The 18,104-nt window shown below is 57.3% G+C and overlaps 1 protein-coding gene across 1 annotated transcript; it reads right to left on the bottom strand.

Annotated features, from left to right (window-relative positions):
• Positions 1-2,184: 2,184 nt before the first annotated feature.
• XIRP1 (xin actin binding repeat containing 1) lies at positions 2,185-7,722 on the bottom strand. Its single transcript, XM_028107146.2, has one exon. The coding sequence runs from the start codon at positions 7,720-7,722 to the stop codon at positions 2,185-2,187; it is 5,538 nt and encodes a 1,845-aa protein (XP_027962947.2).
• Between the last annotated feature and the right edge of the window lie 10,382 nt (positions 7,723-18,104).

Below are 18,104 nucleotides of genomic sequence, written 5' to 3'. Positions count from 1 at the left end.
ATAAGCACCAGTGGTACTGAGATGAAGGAGACAGGAACTCCACCTGGAGGTGAGAAAGAGATACTAAAATTAATGGCTACCAATAACACTAAAAAATGAACATGTTGGAGTTCCAGGTCCTAGGCATATAGCTCCAAGCACTCTGCACATAATTTGCTTAATCTTCACAAGAGTAGGTACTGTAATCGCGCCCACTGTACAGATAAGAACAATGAGAACAGTCATGCTGTAGGCTGCTGGGCCCCCGTAATCAAGTGAGAGCCCACAGAGGGCAGGGGAGGGGGACATGTGGCCAGAGGCCCAGAGAGATGTAGATATTAGCCCCAGGTGGGTAGATTTGGTATCTTAATTGCTCCCACACACCACTGTCTTCCACCGGGTTCTGGCTCTTTCCAGTTCAGAGCCCAGCTGCCCCAGGGGAGCTCACCGTGTGAGAGGAGCAGGCAATGAGGGGGCTGTGACATGACATGTAGAAGGCTGATTCCGGGGCTGGTGGTAGGCTAGGAGCCTACCTGTTAACGGAAGCAAAAGTGTGGACAAGCTCCCACATAACGTTGGGGAGAACAAGGGGGGAGGTAGACGGAGGGGTGTCCAGGAAATTGAGGAACTACATTCATTCCCATCTCTGGATTTTTGCATGTGCTCTTCTCTCTGCCTAGCATGTGCCGCCGCCCCTTGATTTTCACGTAACTGGCTCTTTGTTAACTCAGATCTCAGGTGAGGTTTTTCCCTTGGAGAGGTTTGCCTTGGCTGTGTCCTCTAAGGCAATCACCTGTCATTGTCACATCACCATATGTTAACACTCTTCCCCTAGAGTGGAAGAGTGGCCTAGTCAGGTGCATTACCCTTATTCCTCATCTGGTTTTTCCTGTGACTCATGGTCTGTCCCCTCATTCTAGAAGGTCATTTCCCTAAGAGTGTGACCCCATAAGACCTCACCTCTGTGTCCCTGCTGCCTAGAATAGGCCTGGCATGCAGCAGGCACTCAGTGTTTTTTGAAAGAGTATAAAGGGCCCTGCACTGAATCATTCTGGCCTTCCGGGCCAAGCTCCATGCACTCCCTTTCCGAGGAGCCCCCACTCTGCACACAGCACCTGGCCTGAGCAGGGGAGAGGGCCCAGCCATCTTGGCTACTGGAGTTCTCCTGGGGTGTGACCCTCCCTCCTTCCCAGGCCTGACTGGGCTACTCTCCCACTCTGGAGCAGGGTTCTGGTCAGATTCCACTCCAGGGTGATGTCCAAGAACCTCCAGGAGGGGAGACCAGAGGTAGAGGGGCAGCAGTGTATGTATGGGCTGGGGAAGGGTGGGGGAGGGAAGCAAGGAGAATGGGGGCGGTGTGTGGGGCCTCTTTGTTTCCCAGCCACAATGGTAGAAGAAGGGGTGGCTTTTCAGAGCTTTCCAACACTGCTATTGCCAGGAAAATGGGGCATCCGGAGGTTGTGGCTATTTTCTCCCCCACAGTGGGAACCCAGATTCTAGAACAGACGCGCAAACCGTCCGACACACACAGGCGACAGAATAAAACTTGGGTTTATTCAGACTGTATCCTTTCCATTTGGGGTGCAGAGTGAAGGGCAGTGGGGGTGGAGAGGCAGTATCTTTGGCTTTAGGGACATGTGCTGATTGCTGAGCTTTTCCGCGTGACCTTTGGGTTGCCAGGATGACCCGCTGAGCGGTGGGGATGGTGATGAAGGGACTGCAGCAGGGCCCTTCTGGAGCCCTCAGACCAATCCCGAACAGAGACCAATCCTGCTGTCCAGTTGGCCCTGTCCTCTCCCAGGGTTAAGGAGCCCTTGGCTGAGAACATTTTGACTCATAATAAAAGAAATAAAGGCTGAGAGGGGAGGGTCCCTTCGATCCTAAGGGGGCTCCCTCTTAGGGCTGGCCTTTGGGCTAGGCCTGTGTGAGGAGCGTGTGTCTGGACATATTCCATCCTCCACAAGCGCTTCTCCCATTCCGGTGCTACTTGGCGGGCCTCTTCCCAACCTTTCTTCCCCGCCTTTTGCAAGGGCTGGGCCTACTGATGGAACTGAGGAAAGGGAAGCTGCCCATACGTTCCAGAAGATGCCTTTTCTTCTTGGTCCTTGCCTTAGGAGTGCAGGAGGTCGGCTCCCACCTCGGTCCTCGGGCCCTGGAGGGCAACGCCGCAGTGCCGGTGGTAGGCTGTGGTGGAGGTGAAGGGGCTCACTGGGCCTCAGGCTGGGAGTGGTCACAGGGGGCCTGCATCATTCCAGCTTCTGCCAGGCCCCCGCCGAGCCTGGCTGGGCTGTGCAGGAACTGCCGGAGCAAGGGGGAAGCATGGCGCTCGAGGTGGGGGCCTGGGCCCTTGGACAGCCCTGCCTGCTCGGTGACCACGGTGGGGGACGAGAGGACCCTGTTCCTGCACGGGCCCACCCCTTCACATTGCTGGGTAACTGTTCTCGCGGCTCCATCGCACTGGGAGCCACCCGGTCCAGTCTGCAGCTCCAGAACACCCTTCTGCTGCCCAGTGGGCAGGGGGCTCCTGGCTGAGGCAGGGACAGGCTTGGGCTGCCCAGAGCACTCGGTGACCTCCTTCTTTCCAGCCTTGTCCAGGAGCCCTTTCTGGTGGAGCCGGGCCTGGCCCACATCCTGTGCCAGGTGAGTGCTTTTCACTGAGACATCAAGGACGCCCCTGGGACTGGGAGCCTCTGGAAGCTTCCTTGCGGCTGACTCAATGGAGATGAATGTTGGGGAGCAAGCTGGATCTCTGCTGGAAGGCAAGACTCCAGGGAGGCCTGGGTCCTCTTTCAATGTCTCTGGCCTCCTGGTGGAAGGGACGACTGAGGCTGCTTGACCCCTGGCCTCTGTGTGATTTCTGACCTTGGCCTGACTCTGGACCTCAGAATGGCTTGCAGCTTGGATTTGGTTCTTGACTGCAGTTTGCCCTCTGACCTCCTGGCTCGAGCAGTTAGGTCTGGCTTTACTTCTGTCCGTGTCACTGATCTTGCAGGCACCGTGGGCCTGCAGTGGTCCTTGGGCATGGCCCCTGGTGTTGGTCTCAGGCTGGAGGCTGGACATGGAGCTTAGAGCCTTGTGCACAGCCTTCTCAATGTCCAGCAGCCTGGCCAGAGTCTGTTCCCTCAGCCGGGCCACCTCTGTGCTGACCTTTGTCAGCTCCCCGAAGGCCTGCACCACTGATGCCTCAGGTTTGTGGGGGGCAGCAGGAGTCTGAGGGGCCACTCCCAGCTGGGGCACAGTTTCAAAGAGCCTCCTCAGCGCCCTCACGTCCACACTGCTTGCAGCCTCCTTCTCTAGGGCTCGCACCTGGCTCAGGAGGCCCTGGAGTTCTTGCTGGCTTCCCTGCAGAATCTCAGTGCTCTCCGGGGCCTCTTGCTGGGAACCTGCCGTAGGCCCCTCTCCTGGGGGACTGGGAGCCTGCTGTGGTGAGGTGGGGTGACTGTTGAGACCTGAGAGCTTGGGGGGCTCAGGGCTCTGGGCATTGTTGCCTGCAGCCTGGCTCTTGGTGAGTCCGGAAGCCCTGGTGCTGGGCCCATGTTGGGGGCTGGGCTGGCTCTGTTCATGGGGGCATCCAGCCAGAGATAGGCATCCCTGGCCTGCAGTGGTGGGGATGTTGGCTGGCCGAAGGGTGGCTGCATCTCTCTCACCTGGCTTGTGTTCTCCTTGTCCTGCCTCTTTGGAGGATCGGGGAGATAAAACTGAGGGTGTGGGCAGCCTCTGAGGAGGGGGGATCTGGCTTAGGTGTGCAGGTTTGGGAGGCAGCTGAGGCTTCTTCCTTGGGGGCATTTTGGGCTCCAGTTTTGGGGTCCTTGCCTGTGACTCCCCAGGGGTTCTCTGGCTGGCAGGGCTGCTGTGGGAGTGGAGAAGGGCACCCTGCAAGGGCTCGGAGTCCTGCCGGATAGAGTCCCCATCATGGCAGGCTTGGGCTGGGAAGTCCGGTCCTGTCACAGCAGCTGGGAGAAGAGGAGGAGGAGGAACAGAGGCATTATGGGAGTGCAGACGAGCACCTGCAGGCCGAGGCTCAGAGGCCAGAGTGTGGTGGGCTGAAGAGGCAACCTTCAGGGTGGCCTCTGTGGCTTGGAGGCCTCCCGGGCCGACTCTTGCCATTGCCTTCTTTGGAGGTCCCCAGGCCACCTGTGTGCAGCCCCCAGGCTCCTCCCACCTGGGCCTCAGACTCTGACCAGGGCCTTCCTGGAGTGCGCTGGGGGCCTGGGCCGAGAGGGCAGTGTCCCTGCCCTGCTGTGGGGGCTCTCTTTCAGAAGGCTGAACACCCCCGGGTGGCTCAGAGGTCCTCACGGGGTGAGCAGTGTAGATGCCATCCTGAGTAGCCACCCACCCCTCAGGCAGCCCTCTGGGCAGTGCCTTCTGTTCCCCACTGACCTTTCTGGGGGGTGCTGGGATCCTGGGGTCACCTGCAGCTGTAGGCCTAGTGTTGCTCTGGGCAGCCAAGGTGACCATGGCCGATGCCTGCAGAGGACCATCAGGGCGCTGAGGTGGCTCCAGGGGTGCCGAGGTGGCTCCAGGGGTAGAGGCTTGCTTGTGCTTATTCAGAACTTGCTGGTGCAGGCTTTGGGCCTCAGCGGTTGCCATCCGCAGATTTTGCATGGCAGCCTGGAGATCTAGGGCCCCAGGCCCTGGGGGTGTTGTGGTTCCTTCGGACTTTCCCAAAGCTGCTATCCCTTTCTGCCCGGCATGACTATCTTCCTGCTTTTCTTCCCCAGCCAGAGGCACTGCCTTTCCAATGGCTTGTGGGAGGTGGGGGGTACCTCCCGGGCCTCTCAGTTGTCCCATCCCCATGCCGGGGTCCAGTGGGGGAACATGGATGATGTTCTCCATTGGGGGCAGCTTTTGGGCCCCCTCGCTGGCTGGCACTGGGCTTGGATCAGCTGGTGGCTCCCACCGCAGACTCTGCAGGCCACTCAGGTCTCCTTTGTCTATGCAGCTGGCCAGCAGCTGCACACTGCCCTTCTCAGGGGCCCTGCTGGTCAGCCGGGGCTGCAGGGAGTAGGCGGTCAGCGAGACCAGGCCCTGCTCTGTCTCCTGCATCACCAGCCCAGTCCTTGCTGCTGAGGTCCCCAGGCCACAAGCCAGCAACTGTTGGAACTCCGGGTCCATGTCTTCCACATGCCCACTGCTGCCTGGGGCTGGCAGCCTCAGCGGCTTAAGGCGGAGCTGGCCCGCTGGGTCCTCCTGAACCAGCAGCCCCTGCTGGTCCACATCTGGCCGGCGCAACACTTGGCGGACAATCCTGGGAAGCTCGCCAGACACCAACTCCTCCTTCCGGATGCGGGGTCCCCCCTGCCCCGGGTCTGGGAGCACATACTTGGCAAGGCAGAGCTCGCCTGGCCCTCGGGCCTCCATGAGGATGCCTCCGTGGTGCAGGAGGCCCGGCATAGTGTGCAGAGCCTGCAGGGTCCCGTCCGCTGTGGTCTCCTGCTGCTCCAGCACCCTGTTGCCTGAGGGGCCCACGGGCTGCTCTTCCTGAAGGTTGCCCCCCCGGATGCTCTCAGCTGCCAGGGAGCCCATGGGGCAGTTCTCAAAGAGCCAGGTGAACTTGTGCACGGAGCCCACAGAGATGGGCTCGGGGAGTACCCTGGACCCCTGGTCTTCCCTCTTGCCTGCCTCCAGGGCCTGGAAAACCTCCTTCTGCCGAGACACCTGCCCCGAAGGGATCTCCACTCGGCTACAGTATCGCACAGGGCCTCTTCCGCAGGGACGGCCTGAGGCCTGCAGAGGCTCAGTTTCGAAGACATGTCCATCTGTCTGTCTTTCCCCAGCCTGGATCTGGCTAACTTGCAGGTGCTGCTCCCTGGAGCCTTCTGGCCTGTCTGCGGGTTGGGGCGCAAACATCCAGGTGCAGGACCGTGCCTCGGCCTTAGCTGCGGGATCTGTGACCTCTGACCCCTGCTTCTCGGCCAGCTCACTCATTGGGCGCGTCTCAAACAACCACCGGATGGTCTGCACGTCACCTTTTAGGAGTGCCTCAGGCTGGGAACCTGCCTGACTCTTTCCTTCTTCCTGGCGTTCTTGCCGTTCCTGCTGGTGGATCACCTCCAGGGGCTGGGTCTCAAAGAGCCACCGGGCAGTGCCGACGTCTCCAGCCACCATTTCCTGCCGGGTGATGCCCCGTACCACGTCCACCGTACTGGGGCTTCGGCCCAGTCGATCCAGGGGCTGTGTCTCAAACATCCACCGGTAGCCCTGCACATCACCTCCAACTATCTGCTCTCTGCTGACAGAGGTCAGGGCATGGAGGTGGCCTTTGCCATCCTGCATGGCATACACTGGGGACCCTAGGTCCTGGGACTGCCCAGGAGAATCAATTCCTTCTGCTCTGTGCACACTCCTATGGGCTGAAGGCTCACCCTGCCCAATGCTGTCCAGGGAAAGGGTCTCGAAAAGGTTCTTGAAGGCCTTCACGTCCCCCTTCACCCCATCCCTCTGGGGGGCACTCTGAGAGTGGGACAGTGCAAAGGAGCCATCACTGGGGAGATGCTCAGACGTGAGCCCCTCACGCCCCCGGGGACCCACTCGCTGCAGGTGGCCCACTTGGACCTTGTCTCTAGGCGTATCCAGGGGCTTCATCTCAAATAGCCACAGGGTAGAGCGGACATCGCCAGGGACTACTTCCTCTTTGGGTGGGTGCCCTGCTCCAGACTCCTCTTCCCCCTTGAGGGTGTCTAGTGCTCGGGTCTCAAACAAGTGCCGCTGCTGTTGAACATCCGGACCAGGAGGGATAAGGTCTGGGGACGGCTGGAAGTCTTTCTCATCCACCAAGATCTCCCGAATGGCGTCCAGCGGCTGTGTCTCAAAGATCCAGCGAGTCGCACTGACGTCGGGCCGGGCCATCTCCTCCAGGGAGATCCCCCGGATTACCCGCACCTGGCTGGGGTCCCTGTTGATGGCATCCAGAGGTTGGGTTTCAAAGAGCCAGCGGGCAGACCTCACTGCGTTGCTTTGAATTTCCTCCCGGCATGCAGCCTTGACCTCATGGATGGCACCCTCTGCATCCTGGATGGCACACAGTGGCTCCGTTTGGAACAGCTTCACTGTCTTCTTCACATCGCCCTTCAGCTCCTGGATCTCTGAGCGCAGCTCCAAGGGGCTCTGCTCCTGGAGAGAGGGGCGGGAGCCCAGGCGGTCCAGCGGCTGCGTCTCAAAGAGCATCCTGGTACCCTGGACATCCCCGCTGGCCTCAGGCTCCCTGGCCGTAGCCTCCGGTGCCTCGGCCTGGCCAGTCAGCTCATCCAGCGGCTTTGTCTCAAACAGCCGGCGGGCTGCACGAACGTCCCCTCCAGATGGCGGAGGTCCGGCTGGCTCCTGGTCTGTGCTGTTGGCAAAGGAGCCTTCCTCAAACTTGCGGGAGGTAGCCTGGACATCACCGCCGGACACGGGCTCCCTGGCAGGCGGCCTCTCACGGTCCCCAATGGCATCTAGCCGCCAGTTCTCAAAGATCCAGCGCATGCACTGGACGTCACCGTCAGTGGGCTCCTCTGAAACCAGGACGTCAGCCAGGTCTTCAGCCACGGCCTCGGCCAGATTCTTGCGGAGCTCTGGGTGGATGTGCCTGTAGAGGCGGCGGAGCTCGCTGGCTTGTCTCTGCTGGTGGAACTTGGAGAAGGCCTCCTTGGGTGGTGGCGGTGGCAGATCCTCCAGGGCTGGGGGTGGAGGGAGGGGCAGGTCCTCTGCAGTGGCCATCGGAATGGTCGGCATGGGGGCTGCCTGCGTCTGGGCTTTGGCCATCCTTCTGAGGAGAAGGGGCAGAGATGAGGATGGGGCTGTAGCTGGGAGAAATGACAGCGGGCAGGGCCTACGGACAGAGTAGTCCCGCGGTGACCTGGGTTAGAGACTCCCTCCCTCTCCAGACCTCACCTGGGTATCACCCTGCCACCTGCATGGTTGCTCTGTGACAAGTCTTGAACTTAGGGCATATGGAGCCATCCATCGAGGTGGGTCCTGCTTCCCCAGAATTACCTGGGTTGCTAGGGAGCAGGCAGGGCACTGCTGGCCACGAAACTCTGTCCTTTAGCCCTACACGGGATGCTGAAACCTCCAATGGGCAAACTGGACATGTCCCAACCTCACCTTCCTTTACCCAAGTCGGTTTTCCCCTCTTGAACTCCCAGGTGAATCCTGACTGATGGGATACCAGTGGGGGAGAGGCGGGCCCCTAAACTGGGGACTACTGCCCACGGAGAAGAAATTCCCTGTCACAACACCAGAGGGCGCACTTGTCACTTTGCCCACCCTCCAGCCCTTCTGGCCCTGGGAGGTTTAGCAGGGGCCGCAGCAGAAGCAGCTGAGGCTCTGTGAGGGGCAGTTGTTCGCCAGCTACCTCACGGCTCCGCAGAGCCAGATTCTGAATCCCAGGTAGGGTTTTTCTGTGCCATACCCCAAGACTCAGAAGGTGGGAGCCAGGGGGATGTCAAGGGCCTTCTGTCCAGTCACTCCCAATTAAAGACAAGGAAACCGAGGCATAGAAAGAGTCAGATCGTGGTGAATGAGCGGCAGGCAGTGCCTAGACCCCATGTGGGGGCCCTGTTCCCAAGAAATAAGAGGGAAGGGGGTATGAAGCTTTCTTACTGGCTGTGGTGCCCCTCTGTTCCCCAGCAGCCGCCCGGAGCAGAGTGTGCGGGTGACACCCACAGGGAGGGAAGGCAGTGCACAGAGGGCTTTGCTGCAGACACCTCCTTGCCCTGGCTCATGGAGACTCTTCCCCAACTGTAGGCCACCAGCCCCAAACTCCCGAACATCTCCTCTTTCTCCCTCTTCATGTCAGCTTCCATCAAGGCACTGCTTCACCCCAGCTACCCCCCACCCCCCGCCGTGGCCTCCCACCCCTCAAGCCCTTCTCTGGTCTCAGTCCTCTGTGTGTCTTATCTGTCTTGTGACAGGTGTACTGACAGTCCCCAGAGGCCAATAGGAAAGGAATGGGAAGCACGTCCCCCCTCCCGCTGCCCCTGACCCATTGCTTTGCTCCACACTCATGCTAAATATAGCTGAGGTCCTGGCCTCGGCCCAGCAGCCCGGGGCTCAGGAGGGAGGCCCAGGCTCAGCCACTGGGACCCTGGGCTCTTTCACCCACCTTATCTCCCTCTCTGTCCTGGGCTCCCTGATCCTGCCCCCTGCCTCCCGAGCTGGTGTCAGGCGCCTGGCCTGCAGGATGACCAGCGCTGGGGCCTGGCGGTGGGAGGAGGTTAAGGGACACAGGCAGCAGGTGGGGGGCAGGACTTCCTCCTCATAGCTACTTAAGAAGTGGGGGGAACTGAGACCTGTTTGCCAACCCCCCCCTTCTGAGAGAGCCATCCCAGTCTGCCCACCAGACGTCAGAGCCCTGATGTGGGGAAAACTCTGAAACCTGCAGCCCGAGTCTCCTCACATGCTCTGGGTGGTTCCTGTCCTCTCTGAGTTCTGATGGGAACAAAGGCAAACCATGCCTCCCTGTCCTGTCACGACCACGTGGCCTGAGCAGATGGCATGTATGGACCACCAGCTCCACCCCACCACTGACCCCAGGAATCTCCAGAATCCCTGCTATGGTTACAAATTGTTAGCATCACAGAATCCAGGGATGTCAGAACTATGGACCCTCAGAGGTCAAGGAACCTAACCCCCCATTGTTTAGACAGGGAAACGGAAGCCCAAAGACAGGGAAGGAGCTGTTCCGGGGGGCTCTGTAAGGTAGTAGTAAGACCTGAAGCAGGTTTTCTGAACCCTGGCCCTCCCACCTTTGCCCCTGCCTAGCCTGAAATTCCTGGGGCTTAATTTCTAAAGGGCAGGGACAGGGGTGGGGTGTGGGTGGAATCGGAACTGTGACCACCAGACTTAGGGTCAGGCCTGAACCCCAAGAAGTGTGCCAGAGCTTGGCCTCCCAGGGCTGAGCCAGCCTCAGGGTGACCCCACCTTTGCCCCCAGGTCTGCTTCTCCTTGGCTCACCCTCCACAGGTCTCTCCATCTGGGCACATTGAGATCTGGTCTCCCCAACTCGTGTCCCCAGATTTGCCCGAAGGGTTTTCCCCCTGGGCAAGACCATGGCCTGGGGCAAAGTCTGCCTTCTCCTCCAGGCCCTAGGCCATGATATGTGGGGAGCTGGGCTCAGGCCAGCCCTGGGGAGATATTTCTGGTGCCAGATATGCCAAGACTTTTGCCCACAACAGCTGGGCATGGGGTTTGTCCTAGCAATGCAGAGTCGGGCCTGCGTCCTACCCGCCAGCCCCTGTGTCCTCCGACCTCTCTTCTGTCCCTCTTTCTTCTGGACACTGGGCCTGCCTGGGGCTTCTTTGAGAGGAAACCCTGAAACCCGAGGAGCTCTGTGCCTGTATTTCAAAAACGGCATCTCCAGGCCACCTTCTCCTGAAAGCCTTTCTGAATTATGCCGGACTGGTAAGAACCTGACTCTTTTGTGGGACTCAGACCTGTGGCAGCCGCTCTGAGCGCTCCCATGGGGCCCATGCTAATGTTCCTTTAACTTCCTCATGGAACTTTTATATCAGGGACCCCCCCCCACCTCCATCCGGTTGCAACCTCCTTCCTCCACCCAGAGCTAACCCCGTCCTGCGCTCTCCTGAGAGCCATCCCACATTGCCCACAGGGGACCCCAGCGCAGAGAGCCAGCCTGCCATGGAAAGACGAGAGGTCACTCACCGGGAGGTCCCACTTGGCTGAGGGGGTGCTCAGGTCTGTGGCAGGTGTGAGCTAATGGCCTGTCTTTCCGGCTTCTTGTGCAGGGCCGGTCCTACTCTGCTGGCCTCGTTAGGCACCTTCTTGCTGCCCTGGCTCGGGTCTCTGTCCTCCGCCAGCCTAGCAGCTGCCTTTATCTTTCTGGCTAGGGGTGGGCCAGGTGGGGGCGGGTGGGAGAGGCTAAGTTCAGAGTATGAAGTGGCTCAGTTATTTATAGGGCTTGTGGAAGTCCCCCTTCCATCCCGGGGAATCAGTTACATGTCCTTGCTGCTGTGAGGGAAGAGGAATAGGGACCACTTCATTCATTCAAGTCTCATCTGAGGTTTGGGGTCAGTGACTCAGCCATGGTGTGGGGTACGGGTGTCCTAGACCTATTTTGAGGGAATGAATCAAGAGGGGCATCTGACACCTGGACGGCCCTGCCCCTTATTCCACGTGGCTCCCCTCTCTGCTCTGGACTGGTCTCTGACTATTCCTGATGTGTGTGTTCACTGTGCCAGGGGATTGGAGGCCCCCCCCCCGCCCCCCCAGGGCAGGCCCGGGCCCTCTCCTCTGCTCCTGGCCTGGACACTTCTGAGGGTAAGCCCGGCTCTCCTTCTCCCCCATCCCCTCTGCGCTGAGGATTTTCCCTCCCTTGTCCTTCTTCATGTCCCGTGACACTGGGCTACACAGTCTGGAGTGCAACTGCACTGGGGGAAAGACATCTGAATTTCCAGGCCTCAACTCTTCACTAGGTCCCTGACTTATCAAAGAATTGCACAGAATGGTTCTGTGGTTTTCATAGCAGATGATCTGGGTCCTTGTTTACTTTGGGACTCTTCCCTCTGACTCAGGGCCCAGACTTTCTGGGAATGGGGGGGGGAGGGAGGGAGGGGTGGCACGTGGCAAGCTGACTGTGGGGTTATTTCTGACCCTGGAGTCATCAGCTTCCCAGTCACAGACGACTGCCGTGGCGGGGGGTCATGCCTCCCCCTTCTTTGCTTCCCAGAACTCAAGGTACTTAGCAGGGTCCAGAGATCCTGGCATTCTGACCAGGAAGGGTGAGGGGCAGCAGGGGGCCACCCAGAGCGCTCATGAAGGAGGCGTTTTGCCCAGGTGCTGGGTCTAAGGCCATGCAGGTGCCTTCTGTTACCTGGCAGCACAGGGTCTCCTTCTGACATCCGAGATGCCCTCTGCTGCCAGGTAGGGATACCAGGCACTGCTCGCTTTTCCCACTGAGTCAGCGTGAGTCATGCTGCACTAACATGGGGCCAGAGAGAGGGGCATCTGGGGACCCCTTCTCCTGCATCCACTCCCGCTTTTGGCTTCCCCTGTGCTTATCCAACCCCCTGCCTGCTCCCCAGGCTTTTCCTGATCATCTGCTTTGTTCTTATCTAATACAACTCTCCTTTTCAATATAGTCACCACTAACCACAGGTGCTTATTTACATTTAAATTGAGTGAAATGAATTAAAATTAAAAATTCAGTTCCTCCATCACACTAGCCACATCTTGAGTGCTCCATAGAGATGTGTGCGTAGTAACTATCATGCCCGACACATCCCTGTGGAAAGTTCTGTTGCCCCGCTACGGGTATCAACGCTGAAAATCTCATAACAGAGGGTGTTTCCCTCTCTGCCTTGGCTGTCAGGAAGCTCAGAGCTACATCCTTAGTCTAGCAAGTAGGCTTTGCGGGCTGCTTCCTGTGTAATGAGGGTGACCAACTGCTGCCTGTCTCCGAGGGGGTCCCAGAATAAAGCACTTTCAGTTTCAAAGCTGGAAAACTCGAAGAAAACCAGAATGAGTTAGGCATCCTATGTGTAATGATCCAACAGTGCCACATCATGAAAGTGTCAATTACAGGGCCATTGAGGCATGATTTATCAGAGTATCTTTTTTAAAAAAAAAGACTTTATTTATTTGACAGAGAGAGAAAGCACGAGCGGGGTGAGGGGCAGCGGGAGAGGGAGAGGGACAAGCAGACTCCCTGCTCAGCGCTCAACCCCAGGACCCCGAGATCATGACCTGAGCCGAAGACAGACACTTAACGGACTGAGCCACCCAGGCGCCCCTATCAGAGTATCTTTGGTGGAGACATTGCACATCTCTCTTTTTCAGCTCCCTCAAATCATCTTGGGAATGAGGCTGGGAATAAACAAATACACTGAGGTTGAATGGCTGTGCTGATTAATCGACCTTTGTCAAAAGGCAGAGGGGCCTTGGGGGAGGGGTGGTGGTTTCCAGGGACGCCAGTCCCTCCTTCTGGAGCCCCACTGCTCCTCAGTCTTGAGGGCGCCTTCCCCGGTCAGCCCCTCCCTCCACGTGGGGTTCCGCCAAAGTTGGGCGTTGGTCAGAAATTCATAGTCTCCCTGCAGAGCCGGCACATGATGGCAGAGCTCAGAGTTAGTAGCTGGTGGCAGACTCACCGGAAGCTTCAGGAGAGACAGGGTCCAGGGATGATTAGGGGCCAGACTGCCTGAGTGTGAATCCTACCTGTGACACTCACTAGCTGTCTGACTTTGGCAACTTCCTGACCCCTTCTGTTCCTCAGTTTCCTCATCTATAAGATGGGGATAATAATTGTGTAGACCTTAAAGGGTTGCTGTGAATATACATCTCTCTCTCTCTCTCTCTCTCTCTCTCTCTCTCACACACACACACACACACACACACACACACACACACACACACACACATGGTGCATCTAGAGCAGGGCCTGGCATACTACAAGCTCAATAAATGAGAAAGCTCATTAAGTTTTTCCTGGATCCCTGCCACCCCCAGCTTCTCCAGGTCCCAGATCTCAGTGTGTCCTCTCGGTCTGAAGACAAGTGCCCTTCAAGGCACTGGCTGGCAGTCCTGGCTTCCCTCTGACTGGGAAGCAGACACTGGTGCCAAGGGACCGCTCTGAGCAGGTCAGGATGGGTCTGTTCCAGGCCCGCGGGAGACACAGGTCTGCTCAGCCTCTTGATAAAACCATCTGAACTCGGAATAGGGATTTTCTGCTCTGGGGGCAGCTCTGAGGGTGGGTACACTAGCGGGGAAAGTCTCCGCCCTCCTGCCAGGGGAACGTGGCTACCACGTGAGAGGCGGTAGAGCATGGGATCTGGCGTCAGACTGCTGGGATCAAATCGCCAGCCTGGCTCTTCCTATTTAGATGACCTCTGAATGTCTTTCAGTTCTCTGCACCCTAGCGTCCTAGCTCCCTAGCTCGGGATCTCCCAAGAGTGGCCCCTGCCCCCCAAACCCTGGAGAGGAGCATTTGGGAGCACGTGACTTCATTGGGAGGGGAGGAATGTGGTGAAGGAGTAAAGTGAGTTGGGGGCGGAGGAGAGCAGGTTACTACTGTGGACAGCTGAGGCTTGATCCCACTGGAGAGCCTCTGGAGAGCTGGTGCAGAACGTGTGTCACCAGGGCAAGGAAGCTGGGGTGTTCACCCACCCCTCCTCAGCCCCACCTGGACAGAAGCACCAGCTCTCCTATCCTTCCGGCCTGCCCCTCAGACAGAAAGATAACAGGGTTTGAGGCGGGAATCTGTGTCTATACAGGGACTGTCCCTTGAAGTGGAGTGAGGGTGGTACGGGGAGGGGGGCGGGGACCAGTATGTTTGTGCCCATTTTACAGGTGAGGAAATGAAGGCTTGGAGAAGTTAGGTCGACGTATGAGTGACAGGCTCAGCAAGGACTAGAACTCAGGTTTCCTGCCCCTGAGGTCAGGGAGGTCCAGCCCCCGGGGATGCTTTGTGAGGAGGGATGTGATGGGGACGAGACATACCTGGGTCCCACTAAGGACATGGCCACCGCCAAGATGCCCGGCCCTGCCTGATAGAACAGCAGGAAGCCTGGAGGTGGCTGCCCCTTAATCCTTGGGCTTGGAGAATTGTTGTCAGTCCTGCACACATTCCGGGGACCCCAGAGCACTTGTGGCCGGGGAGGGCTGCAGTTGGCAGCTTCCTGGGACAGGGGCCCTGCCTTTTGACCCTGTTAGCATCCTGCTGGCCAATTTCCCCTCCTCCCTTCCTTCCCCAGTACACACGATGCCCTGCTGGGACCCAGGTCCCAGCTGCAGAACCTGTCCTGGGAGCCCACAGTTCAGTGGGAAATGGACCTGGTGAGGACAGAGGTACCAGTTTGGCACTGAGGGGCCCAGGGAGGGAGAAGCAAACTCCAAGTGTGGGCCCCCAGTGTGGTTTCATGGAGAGGTAGCCTGTGAGCTGAGGCCCCCAAATGAGGAGGCACTTGATGAGAAGAGATGGTGGGTATTAGGGGCTGAATTTTATCCCTCTCAAATTCATATGTTGAAGCCTTAACTCCCAGACCTCAGAATGTAACTGTATTTGGAGAGAGGGCCTTTAAAGAAGTAATTAAGGCAAAATGAGACCAAGAGGGTAGGGTCCTAACTGAATAGGACTGATGTCTTTTAGAAGAAGAGAAAGAGACACCAGGGATGTGTGTGCAAGGACGAAAGGCCATGTGAGGACCCAGGGAGAGAGGCTTCAGGAGAAACCAAACCGGCCAGCACCTTGATCTTGGACTTCCAGCCTCCAGAACTGTGAGAAAATTAATTTCTGTTGTTTCAGCCACTCTGTCTGTGGTATTTTGTTCTGGCGGTCTGAGCTGATGAAGTTAGTAGGGAACAACATTTAGGTGGAAGATATGGCCTAAGTATAGGCAGGGGAGTGGGAAAATCTGACTGAGCCCAGGGTGGAGGGAGATGGGTTGATACAGGAGTCCTGGAGGTCATGGAGTCAAGTTTTATCCATTTCTGCTCCCCCCGCCCTGCTGAGTACAGATTCATTTGAGCAGGTCTTCACAGGATATAGTTGGTGTAATTCTAAAGATGGTTCTCCAAGATGCCTGTCCCCTGGTGATTCATCAAACACTACTCTAGGCACTGCTGTGAAGGGATTTTGCGTGTGTGGTTCAAGTCCCAAGTCAACCGATTTTAAGATGAAGAGATTATCTGGGTGGGCCTGACCTGATCAGGGAAGGCTCTTAGAAGAGGAAGGCTTTCTGCTGGTGGCAGAAGAAGTCACTGAGACTGCAGGCATGGGGGGATTTGACACACCTTCCCTGACTTGAAGATGGGCGGATTGTGTGAGCAGCAATGTGGTGCCTTCAGGAACTGAGAGAGGCTCCTGGCTGAGAGCAAGGAAATGGGGACCTCCATCTTAACAATGGCAGGAACTGAATTCTGTCACCATCTGGCATGAGCTTGGAAGAGGAGTTTTCTTCCGTTTCCAGCTGAGGCTCAGCCTTGTTCCAGCCTTATGATTCCCTGAGCAGAGAGCATGGCCCTGCCATGCCAGACTTCTGTATTAGCTACAGAACTGTGAGCTAATAAAGGGGGTCGTTTAAGCTGCTAAGTTTGTGGTATTCTGCCTCCCAGGAATAGAAAAGGAATAGAGGAAACCGGAGCAGTGGAGGGCAGGCAGGAGGCCACGGCTGCCCACCTGTAACAGGCGCCCAGGCACCCCGGAGCTCGGCCTCAGCATTCCCCACCGTGCGGCTGGCTAGGGGGTCCTAGGCAGCTGTGCTCAGCACCCCGAGGTCACCAGAGAGCCTCAGATCATCCTGGTCAGGGGAAGTCAGAGCAGGAAGAGCCCAGTCTTTCATCCCCCCCATTTCACACCTGGGGCCTGGAGGTTTGTAGCGGAGCCAGAACCCCGCGGAGTAGTGAAGGAGTTGGTTCAGGAAGCCCTCCTCCAGGGGCGCCTGGGTGGCTCAGTCGTTAAGCCTCTGCCTTCGGCTCAGGTCATGATCACGGGGTCCTGGGATCGAGCCCCGCATCGGGCTCCCTGCTCCGCGGGAAGCCTGCTTCTCCCTCTCCCTCTGCCCCTGCTTGTGTTCCCTCTCTCGCTGTGTTACTCTCTTTGTCAAATAAATAAATGAAATCTTAAAAAAAAAAAAAAAAGAAGAAACCCTCCTCTGGAACCCCAGCTCCACACTTACCAGCTCTCCAACCTTGGACAGGCCATATCAGCTCTCCAAGCCTCAGTTTCCCTGTCTGTACAGCAGAAAACTGTTCAGTGTCCTCGGCCATGAGGAGACAGGCCCTCAGAGGAGGCCCCCTGCTGTCCGGCCTGGGGCTCTGGGTGGGCACTGGGAGTGAGGCGGAGGGCAGGGTGGCTGGCGGGGAGGGGGTGACAGGCTGACTTTGAACCAGATGAGGGTGAGGTAGGCAGAGCCTGTCTTCAGGGGCCAGATAATGGGATTTGGACCTCTGGACCTGAGACAGAGCCCCAGCAGCCATTCGTGTGCAGGGAGGATGCAGGCCGCCAGGGGTCTGCGGGGAGGGGTGGGCACAGGGACAGACGTAGAGAAGGTGGACTGTAGCGAAGCCGCAGAAGGAAGTGGCAGCCAGGGAGGCAGGGGAAAAACCACGAGGGGAGTTGATCTTGGAAGCTGCTGAGGGAGGAATGCATTTCGAGAAGGGAAAAGAATGACAGTGTTCAGTGCTCCACAGAGTAAAGAGAAGGACTGGGAAGGGGATGCCAGGTTCACCAAGGACGCCCTTGAGGACTTTGCCCCAGAACCACCTCCAGGCTGCCGAGGGCTGCGGAGGGCTTGGGGTGAGCTTGTGGAGGCACCCAGGAGACATGCCCCTCACAATTCTCACCGGTCAAGTGGGAACCAATATAGGAGTCAGGTTTGTGGTGAAAAACTAAATCAGGGTCAGGAAAGCCCCGCTGGTAAGAGAGATGCCTAGTTCCAAACGCAGGTGGGCAAGCGGAGTGTTGGAAATGGCTGGCAAGGCCCCCAGTGCCCAGCAGGTGGCAGCACGTCATCAAGTGACACTTCACCTCTCCGGACCAGGACTGCATTTTACCATCTCATCTATTTATCGGCACCCGATGAGCACGGGGTGTTATACATAGAGTGGCTAACTGAACACAGTAAAAAAAAAAAAAAAAATGAAAAAAGTAAATTCAGTTAGCCAACATATAGTACATCATTAGTTTTTGATGTAGTGTTCAATGATTCATTCGTTGCATATAACACCCAGTGCTCATCACAACACGTGCCCTCCTTAGTACCCATCACCCTGTTCCCCCATCCCCCTTAACTGAATTTAAATTAAAAAAAAAAGAATACACGGCTACTATGTGCTGAGCTCTGGGCTAAGCACTGGAGATTTTATATATAGATCTCTCTCTTTCTATCTATATATATCCTCAGGGAGCCTACATTTTGGTTAGAGGCAGATAAAACAAGCAAGTGAATAATCATAACTGTCAAGTAACTCTCTTAACTTCAATGCTTTATCTTCTCCAGGTTCCAGGGGAACTTTTCTAGAATGTGACATATATCCCTTCCTCCTTGAACCGAACAGTACCATGCTTGTTTGTGGGACAGATTGAACGCATTTTTCCAAAGATGGCCACTCCGATATGTCCCATCCCATCCCATCTCCCTTATAATGTGACTTTGACAGACTTTCTCCAATTGACAGAAAGGAGTCTATAT

This window comes from Eumetopias jubatus, unplaced genomic scaffold (genome assembly GCF_037043125.1).
Source record: "Eumetopias jubatus isolate StellerSeaLion01/CBP00866 unplaced genomic scaffold, mEumJub1_p1.0 scaffold_1, whole genome shotgun sequence".
Taxonomy (NCBI): domain Eukaryota; kingdom Metazoa; phylum Chordata; class Mammalia; order Carnivora; family Otariidae; genus Eumetopias; species Eumetopias jubatus.
Note: the sequence above shows the minus strand (reverse complement) of the source record. Positions and strands in the feature narration are given on the sequence as shown.